General features: G+C 38.3%; 1 protein-coding gene across 5 annotated transcripts in view; it reads left to right on the top strand.

Moving 5' to 3' along the window:
* Nucleotides 1-20,324, top strand: part of Iws1 (interacts with SUPT6H, CTD assembly factor 1) — a 48,305-nt gene that overhangs the window by 15,832 nt on the left and 12,149 nt on the right. For 4 of the 5 annotated variants that reach the window (XM_060377511.1, XM_060377512.1, XM_021645366.2 and 1 more), the window contains exons 3-13: nucleotides 191-1,172; nucleotides 5,162-5,354; nucleotides 5,939-5,996; nucleotides 6,371-6,468; nucleotides 7,610-7,760; nucleotides 8,813-8,895; nucleotides 10,080-10,209; nucleotides 11,058-11,175; nucleotides 11,869-11,980; nucleotides 12,601-12,657; nucleotides 15,169-15,280. In XM_060377511.1, the coding sequence (XP_060233494.1) occupies nucleotides 191-1,172; nucleotides 5,162-5,354; nucleotides 5,939-5,996; nucleotides 6,371-6,468; nucleotides 7,610-7,760; nucleotides 8,813-8,895; nucleotides 10,080-10,209; nucleotides 11,058-11,175; nucleotides 11,869-11,980; nucleotides 12,601-12,657; nucleotides 15,169-15,280 (2,094 nt within the window). Of the gene's footprint in view, nucleotides 1-190; nucleotides 1,173-5,161; nucleotides 5,355-5,938; nucleotides 5,997-6,370; nucleotides 6,469-7,609; nucleotides 7,761-8,812; nucleotides 8,896-10,079; nucleotides 10,210-11,057; nucleotides 11,176-11,868; nucleotides 11,981-12,600; nucleotides 12,658-15,168; nucleotides 15,281-15,594; nucleotides 16,601-20,324 lie in introns of those variants that run through there. The other variant, XM_060377513.1, reaches the window with a different exon arrangement.

Here is a 20,324-nt window from a genome sequence, read left to right as displayed (position 1 = left end):
CAGATTTGATTATACTTCTCTTTGGGGGCCAAACTGGTCTTAGTTTAAAGTGATGTTTTTTTATAGGTATAGGATGAAAAAAATCTTCTTTAAGTATGCCCATATTCCTACAATTTAAAAAGAAATGCTAAAAATTTTAAGGCTTCATTACCCTTTTTTTGACATTACTAATCTTTTCTACCTTTTTCAGAATGAAACTAGTGATCGAGAAGATGGCTTGACCAAGAGACATAATGGAACAGACTCTGAGAATGATGAGCCCTCTAATCTTAATGCCAGTGACTCTGAAAGTGAGGAGCTTCACAGGCCAAAGGACAGTGACTCTGAATCTGAGGAACATGCAGAGTCTCCTGCCAGTGACTCTGAAAATGACGATGTCAACCAGCATGGGAGCGACTCTGACAATGAAGAGCTTCTTAATGGCCACGCAAGTGACTCTGAAAAGGAAGAGGTTAGAAAACACGTGGCCAGTGACTCTGAGGCTGAGGATGCTCTGCAGCCTCAGGTCAGCGAGTCTGACAGTGAAGATCCCCCAAGACCCGAAGCCAGTGACTCAGAAAACGAGGAGCCTCCTAAACCTCGGATCAGTGACTCGGAAAGTGAGGAGCTCCCCAAACCTCGGATCAGTGACTCAGAAAGTGAGGATCCTCCAAGACCCCAGGCTAGTGATTCGGAAAGTGAGGAACTCCCCAAACCCCGAGTCAGCGACTCGGAAAGTGAGGATCCCCCAAGGCCCCAGGCCAGTGACTCAGAAAGTGAGGAGCTCCCCAAACCCCGAGTCAGCGACTCAGAAAGTGAGGATCCCCCAAGGCCCCAGGCCAGTGACTCTGAAAGTGAGGAGCTCCCCAAACCCCGAGTCAGCGATTCGGAAAGCGAGGGGCCTCAGAAAGGACCCGCTAGTGATTCTGAAACTGAGGGTGCTTCCAGACACAAAGAAAAGCCAGAGTCAGATGACAGTGACATGGAGAATAAGAGGGAAGATTCTGAAGTACAGAAAGAGTCAGATGGTCATTCAGACAGAAAAAGACTCCACAGCTCTGACAGTGAAGAGGAAGAACCCAAAAGACAAAAAATGGACAGTGATGAAGATGAAGAAAAGGAGGGGGATGAGGAGAAAGTAACAAAGCGGAAGGCTGCTGTGCTGTCTGATAGTGAAGATGAAGAAAAAGCATGTAAGCAATTACATTGGGCTATAGCCTTCCTTAGTGCCTAAATTTATAGCTGAAATACTGGGTCCCTTTTTGGTATGTTTTATTAGCATATATTAATTGTAATGTTATTTCATCATGGCCTTTCACGTAAACTACATAATGTATTTTAATCATACTTGCCTCCTTATCTTGTCTTGTCCCATTCCCGCTGCTTTCCTCAGAACTTCTTTTTTTTTTTTTAATGGCTATTTTTTGGATTTGTAACCAAATGAGTTTTATCAGGTTCACCTTATGAAAGTCATGTACCTTACCAGTGGCTCCACCACTGAAGAAAATACTTTTTCCCTATCAGCCATTATCTGAGTATAAATCTTCAGGGAGGATGGGGTTTCAAAAATCCATTCCCCTACATGACTATGTTGATGGTCCCAATCTTGTGCAGGTAATCACAGCTATGGTAACAAATATGCAACAGTCCTGTCCTACTTGGAAGTTATCAGTCCTCACCACCACCATACTTCCTCTGGCTCTTAGGCTCACTCTGTTCTTTCTACCATATTATTTTCTGAGTCTTAGAGGGAGTGATACAGATATCTCGTTTATGGTTGAGCACTCAGTAGTCATTATTCTCAGCACTTTGACTGGTTTTGAGCCTCTAAGGTTAATATTATCTCTGTATTTGGTTTTCAATGTGACATTCTAATTGCTTTCTATTTTGGAGGTAAGGGTCAAACAAGGCAAACAAGGGCTTCGTGCTTGGTGGGTTATCTACCACTGAGCTAAATCCTAACCTTTAGAATGATATTCTCAAATATAATGAAAACACTGTTGTCCTTGACTATCATTGGCAAATTTTCCTTTGAGTTATCCTAACTTCACATATTAATTTCTCTGTATTTGAAATTAATTAATTACTAATATAAAAGACTTAGTTTTTCTTTCCTAGAAAAGCCAGTATTTTAAAGAACTATGTTCCCATGAAAACTCCTGTCTTATCCATAGTTAGCTGGTGTTCTCTGTGACTGCTAATTCACATTTCACTTGGGCAGGAACTGAGCTTCAGAAGTCATTCTCTGTTAAATGTTAAAAGATTGTTGAGGACCCACATATAAGAAGGTTGGAGGCATTCTGGTTAGAGACCGTAGTTCTGCAGTGTTAGTCTTTGCTACCTCAGATTCTGTTTTCATAGGCAATACTTTTTACTTGATAATTTTTTTATGCAACTTGTCTATTCTAGAAAAAAAATGCATTCCTTTATAATAACAGTTGTTACAGAAGAAAACACTGCACATTAGGTCATATTATTTCATTCACTGAATTTTTGTTTCTAACAATTCTTTTTCTCTCCCCACCACCCTCCCTAAAAATCTCAGTTTTCTTGCTGGCTTTTTCTTCTGTGTTGCTGACTTTTTCCATTTAGGTTTATCTGTATTGTAGACTTTTCCCCTATGTGTTCCTGACTTAGCTCTCTGGAGTGTGGATTAAATTCATCTGCTTTGTTTTCTTTCAGGATCATTTCGCCAGAAAAGCTTTGAAATTTTTGTCTGGCATTTTAGCTGCTTCAGTACCTTCGCTTTTGGTAGTTTCTTGTATTTCTGTGGTGGTTTACATACCTGTTGGCTTGAATATCTTTTCTTAGTCTGGGAGTGGGGGTCATTTTACTGGGCAGTCTACTTTTGAAGGCTCAGTCCCAGACCAGTAAGTGAGGAGACAAACTGCTATAGCAGCAACATCACCAGACTAACTACACAAGATCTAGAAAGGTCCTTAAAATTAGCCATTGCTTCTGATATACCATCAGTCAGAGGACTAGAAATGGCACTCCCAGAGAGTGTGCTATGAAGCTAGAAATTACCTAGGGCGAGTGTGGCAAGAAGAAGGAATAATAAACGAAAGCTGATGACGTTTTGAATGGGAAGACAAAATAAGAAATTAGAAAAAAAAATCTTGAAAGGAAAACACTTCAGTAGTGAAAAAGGTCAAAAATAAAAGATAAGTGTAAAAAAAAAAAATTAAGTTATTTTTTAAACCAATAATGTAAAGCCAGAATACTAGTAATGGTGGGGCAAGGAAAGACATACATAGGGGCCAAACAGAAAAATATCAATGAAACTAAGAAGAAGAGAAAATATTGTTTAAGAACGGCAATACAAATTCATAAATTAGTGAATATATAAAGGAGAATAAGCAAAATTAAAAATTCAGTACAGTAAAAAAATTTTGCTTAAATGTGTAGGGGGAAAATTACATAAAGAAAAACAAAAGTTGAGGTATGGAGTAATTTCTTTATAGTTCCTTAAAAATCAGAGATTCCTAGTTCTGTACACAGGAGATGGTCAGTTGAGTATGTCTTAGTTTATGCTGTGTATTCTGAGATTTGTCCAGGTGTCTACCAGAACTGTCTTCAGTTTTTCATTTTAGTGTATCAGGAGCCTTTGCATAGCACATGCATTCTCTGGTCTGGGCAGATTCTCGAAACCTTCCCCAGGCTCACCAAATTGTTCCACATAGATTAGCCATTTTAGCTTGGAGTGGGGAAGACTCCCAAGTTCCTTGGCAGTGTATAGGAAGCAACTAAAATCAGCACTGGCTGAGGACTAACTTCCCTTTTCTTTTCTTTTTCTTTCTTTCTTTTTTTTTTTTTTTTTCTGTTTGTTTGTATTTCAGGATAGGATATCTGTGTAGCCCTGGCTGTCCTGGAACTCACTTTGTGTTATCAGGCTGGCCTCAAACTCAAAGATCCAATTGCCTCTGCCTCCCTAGTTCTAGTATTAAAGGTATGCCCCACCACCACCAGGCCAACTTCCTATTTTTAAGGCTTCCTAAGTCACACTGCTGAACAGATGCACCTGTGACTATCAAGTACACCTCTGAAATTTCAGAATTCTTAGACTCTGGAACAGGGAACAACAGATAGATGGTTCCAGATTTTGATCTGTCTACTGGCCTCAGGTTCAGGGCTATCAGACTCTGGGGTAACACTCACCGATGAGATTTGTTCCCTGTCTTTTTTTATTCACTTCCTAGCTTGATCAGCCTCCTGCTGCCTGCACCCTTTGGTTTATTAGACTCCAGCTCTCCTTTCTACTCCTTTCTCCTCTCTAGGCCTTTCCCTCATGTATGGGTGGTGGCAAGCTAAACTGCGACTCCCAGATCTGTGACTGTTCCTGATTTCAGGCCCCTGGGGTGGCTCAGTTTTTAACAGTAGATTCTGTCAAGGTTATGCCTGGCTGTTGCCCCATGATTCATGGATTTCTCTTCCCCCAGAAGAGTTATTATCTTAGTAAGACCCCCAACAGATTTGGGGGCTCATAAGAGCTGTAGATTTTCCTGAGGTTACAACCACTTGCCTTTCATCTAGTTTACTTTTTGGAAGTAGCTTCTGAGTTGTCATATCTTCCTCCCAATGTTTAGCTGAGGGTATGTTTGCCTGGCTGCTTTATATTCTCTGTCATTGTTCCTTTTCTTTCTGGAGTGGTGTCTTAACTTTGAGGATTTCTGAGTTTTTCCTTTGTTTGTTTAGGTTGGAGTAAAGTCAGCTCTTATTCTAAATCTGTGTTTCACTGGTTTTCATAGAAGCAGCCCCTAGTCCACCATCTTACCCAAATGTCTGATATTATCAGAAGGAGCTTGGGGAATTTGCAGTGCAGATAGAAGGCTACACAGTAGGGGAAGAATGTCCATCTTCCCATTCTTTGCCTCTCAAAATGGAAGGTGGCTATTGGTGCACACTCACATTAGTGATTTCTTTACCCTTGAGCCACTCCTTCCTAGGTAAGATAGCAGAAAATGTGTAAAATTACTCTGTGCTTGTTTGTTTCTTGTTCTGAGAATAGAACTCCAGGCCTTCAGTGCTCTACTACTGAGCTATACCAGATGTTTGGGAGCTTGTTTTTTTTTCCCAATTCATGTATTATTTTAATGACTTTTTTTTCATTGCTGGCATTTCACAGCATATTACACTTAATAATAAAAAACAAAATAATATGAATGATTGTATTTCCCAACAGCAACAAAGAAGAGTCGAGTTGTTTCTGATGCTGATGACTCTGATAGTGATGTTGTATCAGACAAATCAAGCAAAAGAGAGAAGACAGTACCATCTGACAGTGAAGAAGAAGTGGGGAAAGAAGAGTCATCTGTAAAGAAAAATGAAGAGAAGGATCTATTTGGGAGTGATAGTGAGTCAGGCAATGAAGAAGAGTAAGTGAGATCACTGGGATCTTTAAGTGTTTTTCAGTTGTAATGTGGGACTTCATGATGAGGTGCAAAACCTCAGCTGCCTGATTGCTTGACTTTGGCATTTAGAACTTGAGTGCTGAAGTATTATTACTCCATATACTACAATGTGTGTGAGTGGGTCTCAAAACTATGTTGACTGAAGGAGATGAAAGGGATGTGTTAGGGCTCCTTTTACATCAAGTTTAAGAGCTGGGAAAACATGATGCTGGGTTCATTGATATTGCCTCTGGCTTTTGTTGGTGGAAGGCCGATTTTAAAGACCTGGAAATGTAGCTCAGTCAGTAGAATGTTTGGAACAACAAAACAAAACACCCTCACTTGAATGTTGATCACTACCTAATATAGGAAAAGGCTGTAAGGAAACTTTCTGGGGAAATAGGCTTCTTCAGTTAAGTCACTGGTTATATCTGTGTGTGTGTTAAAGCCCATTGGACTGATGCTAAGGTCTGCGCAATACACTGTCCATAAATTATACCTTGTTTGTGAACGCAACACCTATATAAACGTAAGAAAGCAGATGAGTGTTCTTATATTTGCTTTTCTAGAAACCTTATTGCAGATATATTTGGAGAATCCGGTGATGAAGAGGAAGAGGAATTTACAGTAAGTATAAGATGGGACTTCGTTTTAACTGTGCAGTGTTTCATTTCTGTGGCAGCGGGTGTTTACTACTTTCAGTGAAATAGTACAAAGCCTTACAAAGAATAGCATCCCTCTCTGCTGTGAATAGTATACATGTGTAATAAAAGGAGACAGGAAAGCATGAAAATGCTCACACAGATATGGGCTTTCAGGAACAAAACAGATCCCCTTAACTAGGGACTAAGAAGGAAGTTTTTGATACATCCCTTTTGGTACCTATTCAAAATTCTTTGTCCTTTGTGGATATATTATTTAATGTGAAAAATTGAGAATTGTTTGCAAAAGGAAATCTGTAAGATGGTTATTATAACTGGGCTAACTCACTGTGCCTGTAGGGTTTTAACCAAGAAGATTTGGAGGAAGAGAAAAGTGAAACACAGCTAAAAGAAGCAGAAGATTCTGATTCTGATGATAACATAAAAAGAGGAAAGCAGTAAGTTTTTTGTTGTTGTTGTTAGTTTCTAAGAAATGTTAACAAAACTGAGAAAAGTGAAGGTAGAAACTGTTTCTTTTTTTTTTCTTTTCTCTCTTTACTTCCTCAATATAGTGTTAGTGAATTATTTGCTGTTATTTGCTCTGTTCAGATGTCTTAAATTATACACAACACACCTAGTTTATTTATTTATTTATTAAATTATTACACAGCACACCTAGTTTATTTTTTACAATATTAAATCTACTGAAACATAACCTAATATCAATTTTTCAAAGAGAGAAAAATTTTTCGTTTTAGGTAACAGGGGAAATAAATCTAAAGTCAATAACAAAATGTTTCTTAATTAAACTTGATTTACTTTTTAAAGATAGTTGCGCATGATGTCCAAAAACAGATGATGCCATGAAAGAGGTGATACTAGCATAGAATGACTAAACATTGTTCACAGTTGTAAAGATTATGCTTTAAAAAAATGTCATTTCTCTTTAATGATGTGCAAGAATTAAGCAGTGGAGTTTGGGTGCCACTTTTAGAATTTCAAGTTTATTAGTAAGATGAGTGGCAGCGTGGGGTTTAAGTGAGGTTATAAAGGTAATGCACTTAGCATGCCTGTAGTCACAGAGTTGTGCTCTTCATTACTGAACAGCAGCAGTTAATTTTTTTTCTAGTCATGGTTCATAAGACAGAAACGTTCAAATAATTGAACATTTTCTGTTCCTAAAAAGGCAGTGCACTTGAACAGTTTGCTCCTGACTGAGGACTTGAAATGTTCCTTCTCAAACTAATAGATGACAGGTTGTACATAAAGCATACACTTCTTGTAGAAGTAAGTCATGCATATTTGAGGTTTTGTGTTTTGTTTTGTTTTGTTTTTTAAGTAGCAATTCGCCATGCATGATGTTTTGTGCCTTTAATCCCAGCATTTGGAAGGCAGAGGCAGATGGATCTCTGAGATTGAGGCCAGCTTGGTCTAAATAGAAAGTTCAGGGACAGCCAGGGCTACATAGAGAAACCCTGTCTTATAAAAACAAAACATTAGAAGCACTTTTTTGACTCAAGATTAGACAATTTGATGTTCTTAATTGTTATTAAAGAAAGTGTGTGATTAAACACACCTTGATTTTGTGTTACTGCCTAGCATGGACTTTCTGTCGGATTTTGAAATGATGTTACAACGCAAAAAGAGTATGTCTGGCAAACGCAGAAGAAATCGAGATGGGGGCACTTTTATTAGTGATGCAGATGATGTCGTGAGTGCAATGATTGTCAAGATGAATGAAGCTGCTGAGGTAAGATCTCACGTCTAGGTTACTTCCTCTTCTCCCACCAGGTTGATGGTGTGGCATCTGTTTTCTTTTAAATGTTTAACCTTAGGCTGCCAAAAAAGTTTTTGCTTTATAATAAAGTGTGTGCTTGCTAACTTTTAATCATTTAAATAATCTTAATTTTTAGAATTTAGCCACATGGTTAGAAAAAAAGATGGTAAGTAAAAAACGAATCTTTTAAGTGAATGGGAAGTTTGTTGTCGTAGCTATCTGGTTAACTACTAAGGTCTGATCAAATATAAAATATACTATGAAGTTATTTGTTGTTTTTCTCAGAATCAAGAGAAAAATAAACGTATATCAAAATTATTAAAAATTGGCAACTAGATTTAAAAACTAAATTCTGATCCTTGAGAAACACTTGTAGAGATGCTTTAGTTTTTGTTTTGAGATGCTAGGAATTGAACCCAGGGACTTGGCTGCCAAACGCAAGTGCTTTACCACTGAGCTTTACCACCAGCTCCTTATTGAGATAGTCCATGGATTTGTTGATCTGTCTTGGATTTATTCAAAACAGTTCAATGATAGAAGGATAAATAGGTAGACATCTAGTTACATGAAGACCAACCCTGTATTTGTTTGTTAAAATGTACGTTGGATATGCTATTGTGAATTAGTAGAATTTAGCATTTTTTATAATTGAAAAAAAAAAGTAGAAATTACCCAGGTAAGTATTTTTGGTAATGGGTCATGCAGCTCTTATACATAGATAATTCTTAAAGATAAACCAGAATCTCCCAGCTGTATTTTATTCCTTGAATGAACTCCAAAAACTTGAAAACTTGTCAGTACTGTAAATGACATTGTACTTCTTAGTCCTGATAGTTAAAAAGCAGTGTAACAGCTTTGTTAGTTTGATTGACTAGACAGAGTTCGACTTTGTGCAAAAATATACTTCTTTGGGTAACTATTTTAAGGTTCAGAATTGTAGTATTTATAATTGCCTATTAAGCGTTTAATGCTGCTTTATTTTAAACCTTTTTTTGTGTTGGGGGGGTGTTCTGTTTTCTGAATAGGAAGACAGGCAATTGAATAATCAAAAAAAGCCAGCACTGAAAAAATTAACCTTATTGCCTACTGTGGTTATGCACCTTAAAAAGTAAGTAATTTGTTTTCTTGGGGAAAAAATTTTAATAAAATAATATTTAAACCATACACTGTTGTTCTAGAACTGTTATAATTAAAGCCCTCTATTACACCATAGAAAATCAGGGATGGGTAAATTTTTCTCAATTACAGTTCTTCATAAATCTTTGTTTTTTTCTGAGACAATGTTTCTCTGTATAGTCCTCTCTGTCCTGGAGCTTCCAGGCAGGCTTTGAACTCACAGAAATCTGCCTTTTTCTGCCTCCCAAGTGCTAGGATTAAAGGCATGTGCTACCATACCCAGCTCATAAATCTTCCTTAAACCTTAATGCTCTTTGCACACAGAACAAATAGAAAACTGGTAATAGTAAAGAAAACCTGGAAATTTACTGATCTTATTCTTTATAGACAATTGAAACCTTGTAAATTTTCATTTATTTCTCCCAAGGTAGTTGGAAACAGTAAATCTTGGGAGATATTACTTGAAGTTCATGCTGTACCAATTCATTTGACCTTATACATCACAATCATCGCTGTTCCTTTAGTGATGCTCTTCATAAGTCCTTGTTGGGAAATTGTTTTCATTATTTTGCTCATGGTCATGAGCAACTTTATCTTTGAATAAAGTTACAGCCTATTTTTGATAGTTGAAGAAGTGCCTTAGCCCACCAGTGAAACAACTGGAAACTGCTTTCTGCATTGCAGCAGGCAGAGCTGTCTGGCAGAGTTCAGATAGATATGTTACATCTTGTAGTTTATTTCATCGCATAAAGCAGAATTCAAAGATTGGTGTTTGATTGAGATATTTTTTCCACTGTCAGGAAAGCTATATTTTCCTTGTTTTCTATCAGAATAGCACAGTTCTGTTTACCACACTATGAAACTAACTATTCTGATAGATTGATTTTTTTTTATAGTTGTAGTAATTGGGCTTCATTGTTTTTTACTCTCTGTACCACTAATGTTGATATTAATCTATTTTGTAAAACTTTCATATCTTAGCAAGTTACCTTTGTCAAGTCTGTACACTTCTGGAAGCTAACTTTTTTATACCGCTTTTGAAACTAGAGTAGGGGTTGACTGAATATATAATTCTTTAAAAACAGTTTTTTTGAAACATCACTGTATAAATAAAGTCAGAGGGCAATAGACTTGGCATCATCATGTTGTTCATCATTATTATTATTACTATTGCAGGCAGGACCTTAAAGAAACTTTTATTGACAGTGGTGTGATGTCTGCCATCAAAGAATGGCTCTCACCTCTACCAGATAGGAGTTTGCCTGCACTGAAGATTCGGGAGGAGTTGTTGAAGATTCTACAAGAGGTTAGCCACAGATAATTTGTAATTTATTAAACATCAAATGTGATTTCTGTAGTCAAGACTTGTATTTTATACCATTTACTTATAAACTTGTTCTGCTATAGCATGCCAGAAAAGGGGTTTTGGGGAAAGAAACCATACCTAATAAAATGATCATAAAAAGGAAAAACCTCATAAAATTTGATTGATCACAGTTTTCAAGTAAAGAGTTCTTAGTGCAATCATGGGTTTCTTGGAAGAGCAGTCCAGTAGTGAGCATATTGTAGGGAGGCACTTGAGGTAGAAAGTGTACTACCTTCAGGGACTGTAAACTTGAATTACAATCTGTTTGGGTTCCCTTTGGTATATGATTAGGATTCCCTAGGCAAGCTGCCTAACATGAGAAGAAACTTAGAAGGAACCTGTGTGTATAAGACACTGCTGGGTGTTCTGTGTATGTGTTAACCTATTGGTCTTTCACAAAAGCTTGTAAGGTAGGTACACTATCCACTTATGTATGAGGAAACTAAGACACGTGCAATGAAATGATTTCTCTAAGGCCGTGCAGCCAGCAGGTGGTTGTCCTTAGATTCAAGCTTAGGTCTGTTGGTTCCCAAGGCCTGGGCTGAGCTTCTGTCCTGTTAAGTATGCATAATTTATATTTCCTCACATTCTTAGGTTTTTTCTTCATTAATACTGAAATCTTGACTTTTGATGTCAGCACAAAGGATATTCCATGTCTTCGTAGAACCTGAACATGGGATTTTTGTATTAGTTCTAATGTGAATGAATAAGGCCTTGAAGGTCTCTAGATTAGCACACCTCTTAGCTTCCAAGTAATTAATATGCATGTATGTGGTTTTGTTCCCCAGCTACCTAGTGTGAGCCAGGAGACCCTGAAGCATAGTGGGATTGGCCGAGCAGTGATGTACCTGTATAAACACCCCAAGGAATCAAGGTCCAACAAGGACATGGCAGGGAAATTAATCAGTATGTAAAGCTTGCTTTCTATTTGTTTACTTTCTGTATATGTAGACATGTGCATATGTAAAAACTTTTTACCAATATTTGTTTAAATGATTCAGTAAAATGGAATAGAAGAATCTTAGTGCCTTCTTAGAGGTACTAACTTTTCTTATACTTAAAATGCTCTTAAATCTCTTTCCAGTATTAACTACAGCAATTAAAAACATGTCTTCTAGCTGTGGACCAAGAACATGGAAAATAGGTTGAATGCAGGCCCTGGGGTTAGCAATTGCCCAGTCCATTGTGTTCACTCTACCACCCTCCTGCATGTCCTCAGCTAGTGACTTGGCTTCAGGCTTGGTCTCCACCTCTGTAGTAAAGAAATATTAATACTTCTTTGTTTTCTTCAGGTTGTTAGAAAGATTAAATGAGAGGATATGTTTAAAGCACTGCTTTAAAAAAGTTAGCCATTGTTGCTAGCCTCCAAGACCTTTTCATATGCATCCTTATTTGTGCCAGAGAAATCTAGATCCTAACTGAAGTACATATTGATTATGAACTCTAGGTTCATTTTCATTCTTCCTGTGCTTCATTTTTAAAAAAGAAATACTCTATAAAAGCCTATAATATTACCCAGTATTAGGGTGTAATGATTTAAAAGCCTGGGAGAGACTACTATTTTGTGGACTAAATAATTATTATTTTCCCTTTTTGTAGATGAGTGGTCTCGGCCTATATTTGGTCTTACCTCAAACTATAAAGGAATGACAAGAGAAGAAAGGGAACAGAGAGATCTAGAACAAATGCCTCAACGACGAAGAATGAGCAGGTATGAGGGAACAGGTGTGAATGCACAAGTATAGTTTAATGGCATTACAGAAGAACTTTCTGGGACAGCTGAATGCAATCTGTCCTCGCACAGTCCTGGAGTGCTAGAGATTGTAGTGTTCTAGCCATTTGCAGAAGAAAATTTTCTCAGGCCTAGGTCCAAAACCCTAGGAGATAAAAATGTTATTGGTTCCATTTATCAATATTCTGGATACATCCTGGGAGGGCAGGGTTATCAGTTACAGTATAGTTTGTGTAGGTCACCTAGAATGAAACCTGCTGTACAAATGACTCTTGGGGTGAACAATACTTGAGAACAATTATGAGTTCTCAAGCCAGCAAGATGGTTCAGAGGATAAAGGCACTTGCTGTGAAGTCTAGCAACCTGAGTGATTCCCTAGAACCCAAGTAAAGGTGGGAAGGAGAAAATTAACTCCAGTCATCCTCTAACTGCCACATGCATACCCTCACACACACGTCATGCATTTTTTTTTATTAAATGCTTTTTATGACCCAATATAAAGATACTAATTAATGGTATAAATGTGATATTTTTATGTGCTCTCCCTACTTGTAAGAATTTTAAGATTCCTGGTATCTCACTGTTTGATCTTTTCCCAGCACTGGTGGTCAGACACCACGAAGAGACCTGGAGAAGGTGCTGACAGGAGAGGAAAAGTAAGGGTTTTGTCTTGTTTTTTCCTAAGCCTTTCTTTCTTTCTTTCTTTCTTTCTTTCTTTCTTTCTTTCTTTCTTTCTTTCTTTCTTTCTTCCTTCCTTCCTTCCTTCCTTCCTTCCTTCCTTCCTTTCTTTTCTTTTCTCTTTCTTTCCTTCATTATAAGAACAATATTAAATTATGTGTTCCCATTGAAAAAGAGTAATTTTTTTCAATTTAATGTTTATTGTGTGCTCTGAAGAATTACAAATATAGTTCATTTAATAAGTTTTCTGTTGTTGCTTGCTAAGTGCTAGAATCCTTTTAAGTTTAAACCTTAAAGAATACAAACCTTAAATTTTTCCCTTAAAAATTTATCATGTTTTTTCAAGTATAGTTTCACGGAGGGTATAAACCAAGATGTGTGGGTTCGTATGCAGTCCTGGTTGCAAAGCAGCAGGCACGGGCTGGAGAGATGGCTCAGAGGTTAAGAACACTGGCTGTTCTTCCTTAAGGTCCTGAGTTCAATTCCCGGCAACCACACGGTGGCTCATAAGCATCTGTAGTGAGATCTGGTGTGCAGGTACACATGCAGGTAGAATGCTGTATAAATAATAAATAAATATTTAAAACAAACCAAAAAAAACAGGTGTGCTGCAGTGGCAGTATGAGATGCCAGGTGTGGACATCTTAAGATCATGCAGGAACCTAAGATCAAGATGTGGACATTTTCTTCTCTTTATGATTCAGCACGTTTTGAGCTTATATGTGAAACTGTCATGTTTGAATAGAAATTCTGGTTCTGAGGGCAACATTAGGACAGGCTACAGCACTGGGCTAAAGGCAGTGATACAGTTAAATGGGTTAGTAATAGGATAGCAGAAGGCTGAGAAGACATGAATTAGTAGCAAGTTATTTTTCAAGCCTTTCAATGTAAGCTATTTAATGAGATACTCTGAGAAGCACTATGGGGTCTAGTCGGGTTGGATACATAGACTTAATGGTTATTTCCATCGCAGGGGGAATGCTCAATTTAGAGTCTAGAATAAGAAATGAACTATCCAACGTAGCCGAGGGTTATAGCTGAGGAGTCATTAGTGAAGACGTGTTCACACATGCTGGAACAGAGCCTGGAGATGAGATTATAGATGTTTGCTTCTTGCTCCCAGCAGGTGTAAGTCTATTCTCACCATGCCTTCTGGGGTATTAAATGGCTTAAAGGCCCAGACATGACAGAAGGGCTTTATTTACTAAGAATTGTGGTCTTAGTGAAGCATGGTTATTTTCAAAGGTTGTCTAGAACTAAAGATAAACACAAATTAGTACAAGTAAAACTGAGACATGTATAGGAGATAAGATTGTATCAATGTTCTAGCTGTGATACACTATAGTTTGGAAAGTTGTTAACATTGAGACAGATTGGGATTGGTATCTCTGTTACTTTTTTTTTAGGTCTTAATTTTTTTTATTTGTTATAATTTATTCATTTTATATCCCAGCTGTAGCCCCCTCCCTTGTAGTCTCCCAATCCCTCCCTCCCTTCCTCTTCTCTCATGTCCCTTTCCCAGTCCACAGGTACGGGAGGTCCTCCTCGACCCTTCCATCAGACCCTAGCCTGTTAGGTCTCATCAGGACTGGCTGCATTGTCTTCCTATGTGGCCTGGTAAGGCTGTCCCCCCATCACCAGGGGGAGGTGAACAAAGAGGCAGCCACTGAATTGATGTCAGAGACAGTACCTGTTCCCCTTACTAGGGAAGCCATTTGGACGCTGAGCTGCCATGGGGTACATCTGTGCAGGGGTTCTAGGTTATCTCCATGTATGGTCCTTGGTTGGAGTATCAGTCTCAGAAAAGATCCCTGGGACCAGATTTTTTGGTTCTGTTGCTCTCCTTGTGGAGCTCCTGGTCTTTCTATCTCCCCCTTCTTTCATAAGATTTCCTGCACTCTGCCCAAAGTTTGGCTATGAGTCTTAGCATCTGCTTTAATACCCTACTGGGTAGAGTCTTTCAGAGGCCCTCTGTGATGGGCTCCTGTCTTGTTCCTTGTTTTCACCCTTCTTCTGATATCTGTTCTGTTTGCCTTTCTGAATGAGGATTCAGCACCTTTCCTATGGTCTTCCTTATTGTTTAGCTTCTTTAGAACTATAGATTTTAGTATGATTATCCTATATTATATGTCTAGTATCCACTTATAAGTGAGTATATACCATGTGTGTCTTTCTGTTTTGGGGTTAGCTCACTCAAAGGTGATTTTTTTCTAGTTCCTACCATTTGCCTGCCAATTTCATGATTTCTTTGTTTTTAATTGCTGAGTAGTATTCTATTGTGTAAATGTACCACAATTTCTGCATGCCTTCCTCTGCTGAGGGACATCTAAGTTGTTTCCAGATTCTGGCTATTATGAATAAAGCAGCTATGAACATGGTTGAGCAAATGTCCTTGCTGAATGGGGTGGGCCTAGGAATACAAGGGTGAAATCTGATTTAGGCTCTGGTGTGGCCAAATAAATAAGCAATATATGTCTTCCTTTTCTCAGAGCTCTTAGACCTGGAGATCCTGGCTTCTGTGCCCGTGCTAGAGTTCCAATGCCATCAAACAAGGACTATGTTGTCAGGCCCAAGTGGAATGTAGAAATGGAGTCATCCAGGGTGAGTGAACAGAAGAGCAAGACCATTTTAATTCCCCCCCCCCCCATTTCTTTATGTTTAATAATGTTTATAGCAGTTTAAGGTTTGATTCACAGAGATGTTTTGGGCTCTCTTAGGTATTTACTCATTTGCTTAAAGAATTATGAGAAAGCATTTGCCTGCTTTCTTGGATCCTCTTTTTCTTTTCTCTCCATCTGTGTAAGCATTTCTGTTGTCAAATTGTCCCAATAGACACTTTCCATGTCCTCAATGAAGATACTACCCAAATGCTCTTTCTTGGTAATGCTTTTCTCCCATCAAACTACTCTTTCTAGCCTGGTATTCTAAAAAAGGGCCTAAGTCGGTTGGAAAAGCATAAGAGGCGGTTTGCAGAACAGAAGAGGCTCGGCAAAATGCACCGTGCTGTCAAGTTCAGCATCGAAGGCAACAGGATGCCCCTATAATCCTGGCCCTTCCAGAGTGTGTATACAAGAGGTATCCCCAAGGAAGCATGAGCTGTGCATGGGCTTGAATTGCCAGCAGAGTGGAAACAAGTATGTCCTTTCTTAGGGAGAAAAGGGCTGCCCTGAAGTCAGCTTCTGAAAAATGATTCTTGCCAGCATCCAGAGACATTAGGCCTCTAAATCCTTAGAAATTGGCATTGAGGTTCCCATCTATGTCAGTATCCTAGAGACTAAAAGGCCATTACTTTCATGTATATCATGAAAGTAATGGCCTTTGTCCTGTTTGTTATCCCCACCACACCCTTCCCAGGTTTTCTCTTGAAGCTCTGACTGTCCAGGAACTCATTGTGTAGATCAGGCTGGCCTCTTAACTCAAGAGCCACCTGCCTCTGCCTCCGGAGCATTGGGACTAAAGGCATGTGCCACCACTTCCCTGCTAAAAATCCTTCTTATTTGGACCTAGAATCATATTCTGTATTACAGGCATACAAACTGCTTAGTAGTTTGTTTGTGGACAGGAAGTGACCTTTTTCTTATATCAGTTACATGGTAGCATTCATCAAGAACTCATAAAAGCTTTTTCTGGATATGTAAATATATTCATCACTTGGTCACAAGTCACTGACATTGAGGTCATGAGTAATACCTTGCTTCTGGGCACAGTGTCTGTTGTAGCCTTTTGTGCTTCTCCTCAGCTTCCTTCAACCCACTCATGTTCCTGCTAGTTGACATTGCTGTTATGTGTTCTTAACCACTGAAGATAAATAAACGGGATTAGTTTTATGCAGAGGACATCTTCCGCTGCATGTACTTCATTTTCTTTGGTTTGTTCCATATCTAAATTGATGGCCGTGTCTCTTTTATCTCTTCTTTATACCTATTTCTTTTAACCTCCTTATATTTTGTCACTGTATCCTCCCTCATTTTGGCTACCTCATATTTCCTTTCCTAATACTTGCATTTTTGAAAGTTGGAAATGACAATGTGGCCATGAAAATAAAATAAAAGTTTGTTGGCCAGTTTGCTCCAGAAGAACACTCCATGTTTCTAGGGGCCCTGTACCCATCTGCTGTTTTTGCTGGCTATGAGCCTATATCCTCATAGGCAGAGTGGGTAGGAGTGCTATATGTTCTTCCAGTAAAAGGGAAAGCCCTCTTCCTGCATTTTCAAATATAATTTGTTGATGTTTATCTAGGCTGCCAAAATGTAGCTTTATCAGCAAGACTGGCATATCATTTTGTTCATTTTTTTTTATTAATCCACATGTATATTTATCATTTAAGGGTTGTGTAATAGTTTTTTGATTTATGTGAATATATACTAAGTAATTTTTTTTCTGATTGTTAAAACTTCTTTATTTTGAGAGACAAAATTGTAGCTGGCCCAAAACTTGCTATATAGAGTACACTAGCCTCAAACTCATAGAGATCCATTGCCTCTGAATGCTGAGGCTTTTAAAATGAATGAATGAATGAATGAATGAATGAATGAATGAATGGTAGAGGCAATGCATGCTCTCCTATAAAGTTTTAAAATACAGGCATCACAGATAAAATTAATATAACTTGTACTCTTATTACATGTAGGTTTTGGTTTTTTTTCTTTTTTGTTATCTTATTTGCATTCTTACAACTCTACCTCCCTTTAACACCCCAATACCTGGTAGGTGAGAAAGTTAGTGGGAAAGGGGGTATTGAGAACTTCTTAGACTACTTTTTGCTGATTTTTTTTCTTGAGGAAAGTCCAATCTTTGTCTTGTCAGTATATTTTCTTACCTATTTTCTCTCAGCCACTTGACAGACCAGCAGCAGGAGCAGTACAGGGAAGCAGTAGCTGCCTTGTCTTTGGAGCACCCCTGGCCCCTCTCTGGGCTCTGGCATTTATACCTTCTCAAGAGTTCCCGTAATTAAACTGTCTGCACCTAGCACAAATCATGTCCTTGCCAGGACACAAGGCATATTATAGTTAGCTACCATGGACATCTGAAGCAGCCCCATATCCCACACCTGGGATTGAAACAGAAATATATTCATATAACATAACTGAGTTTTTAAAGAAATGAAAACTCTCACTACAATTGTGAATTAACATTTTTGGTTATAGCTTTTTGCTCCTTTTTATGCATACATGGGCATAAGGTTTTTTTAAAAAAAGTTCAGTGTGCAACGTGATCATACTCTTTTTTTTTTTTTTTTTAACTTGAGTTTGAGGCTTTGGTTTTAACCTAACATGGCAAAATTCTATTTGACTCCCTTTCTTTCTTTCTTTCTTTCTTTCTTTCTTTCTTTCTTTCTTTCTTTCTTTCTTTCTTTTCTTAAGATTTATTTATTTGTACAGTATTCTGCTGCAAGTGTGCCTGCAGGCCAGAAGAGGCACCAGATCTCATTATAGATGGCTGTGAGCCACCATGTGTTTGCTAGGAATTGAACTCAGAACCTTTGGAAGAACAGCCAAATGCCCTTAACCTCTGAGCTGTCTCTCCAGCCCCTGACTCCCATTCTTATTGATTTAATATATGTTGTCATTTAGCTGTAACCCTGAAACAAAACTATTATTTATTTATTTATCTATCTATCTATCTATCTATCTATCTATCTATCTATCTATTTATTTATTTTAGCAAATGTTCCTTGCTAGTCTTCTAGAGGCTTCCCACCACCACCTGATAAAACATGGCTTTTCTAATGTTCAGAGGAATGTTACAGAATTGAGGAACCAGGAAATGAAGATTATTGGATTTGGCATGTTACTCAGTGTCTGTGATAAACTTAGATCGTTGAGCAGCTTGTAGGCTACATATATGCCATAAGCAGTTGTCTGGCACTAACATGGGTATGTCCCTGGTACTGGTGCCAGACAGCTCCTACGGTTCAGACTGTTAGAGAAGATCCTGGGAGTGAACAAAGAGAAGGCCAGGTTGGTATCTAGAGCTTCAGGGACTCAGGTAGTTGTCAAAGAGTTGAACAGTAAGGCCTCTACCAACTCCTTTTACAGAAACGAAAGGGGAGGGTAAAAGATGGTATGTTGGTGATACTTTTCTCATCTGACAATGAATCTTTATGCTGAAAGTACTGAATCAAGTATTGAATAATGTTTAGAATTGGGATGTTTCTAGAAAACTTAAAAGAATGCCATAGAAAGTTCCTTGCCTAGTGATCACCTAGCTTCATATTAGGGTGAGGCTGAGTCCATGGACTCAGAAGGCTCATGGTGCAGAACTTCTAGAAAGTCTCTAGCTTTCCTTCTTTAGAGTTTTTCAGACTATAGCTTAGGAGATGATTCAGCAGTAAATATTTGGGGAGAAGAAAAAGAAAAACTCCTCTGTCTCTAATCATTCATAATTGTTTTATTTTATTATTTTTTATTTATTCTTTTATTTATCTATTTTTATATAATCTTTGAAATTTCATATGTATATACAGTATAGTTTGATTCTGTCTACCCCCAACATCTCCCTTATCCTTCTAGATACAAATACACTTTTCCTACCTTCATAATTTTTCCTTACGTAGTTTATTTGGTTTTGGTTCTTAGTTTGCTTGTGTTTGTGCATGTGCTTCTATGTGTATGGGTTTGTATGCACCTGTGGTTGCCAGAATACAACTCATAGTAGTTGGTTCTACCACTTAGATTCAGGTTGTCAGGCTCGGCATAAAGCACCTTTACCCACAGAGCCATCTCACTCTCCTGTTTATATGTAGTTTTTGTAGTTGATTGAGTATAGTTTATGCTGTCTTCTGGAATGTTGGCTGTTACTGGCTTAATCTTAGACAGGTAACCATAGTTGCAGTGAGCTCATGAGTGCAACCATGGCATGTCTAAAAGACAGCATTTTATACTACTTCTCCCATCCTTTGGCTCTTACATTCTTTCCAGCCCCTCTTCTGCATTCCCTGAGCCTTGAGGCTGCCAATACAGGTTTCCCATTATAGATGACAACTGAAGGTTACTTATTCTCAGCATTGTGACTAATTATGAGAAAAGTATACTAGCTGCTACCCACTGCAGAAAGTAGCTTCTCTGATGAAGGCTGAAAGCAGGACCAAGACTTAAAGTATAATCATGAATATTTGAAGGCACTCTGACAACATAATAGTGTAGCAGCACAGTAGTAGTAGTTCCCCTCCTAGGGTTTATGACCTCCCAAACTGTGGCTTGTGTTCAGGCTTACAGTACCAGGCATAAATTCTCTCTGCTAGAGCAAGCCAAGCAAATGAAATGAGAAAGTGGTTGGTTACATTCATAATAGTCATGCCATTATTTCACCAGTGGGCACATCTTGTTTGGCAAGTCAGTATTGTAGCATTCACTGTTGGCTGCTGGGTAATGCCATTGATGGCTATTTCTCCCTGTTCCCCCAATGTAGCCAGCAGGGAAGGTCATTCACTGTTTTAGTCATTGTTATGTTGCTGTGAAGAGACAGCATGGCCCAGGCAACTCATAAAAGAAAGCAATTGCAGGCTTGCGTATAGTTTCAGAGGATTAATGAGTCCATTACCATCATTGCAAGGACATAGTGGGAGCATGGCCACACTGATGGTACTGAAGCATAGCTGAGTTACATCCTGATCCACAGGTAGAGAAAGACTGGGCCAGGGAAT

The sequence above is a fragment of the Meriones unguiculatus genome, chromosome 2 (genome assembly GCF_030254825.1).
Source record: "Meriones unguiculatus strain TT.TT164.6M chromosome 2, Bangor_MerUng_6.1, whole genome shotgun sequence".
In the NCBI taxonomy this organism is placed as follows: Eukaryota; Metazoa; Chordata; class Mammalia; order Rodentia; family Muridae; genus Meriones; species Meriones unguiculatus.
This window is presented reverse-complemented; position numbering and strand designations above follow the sequence as displayed.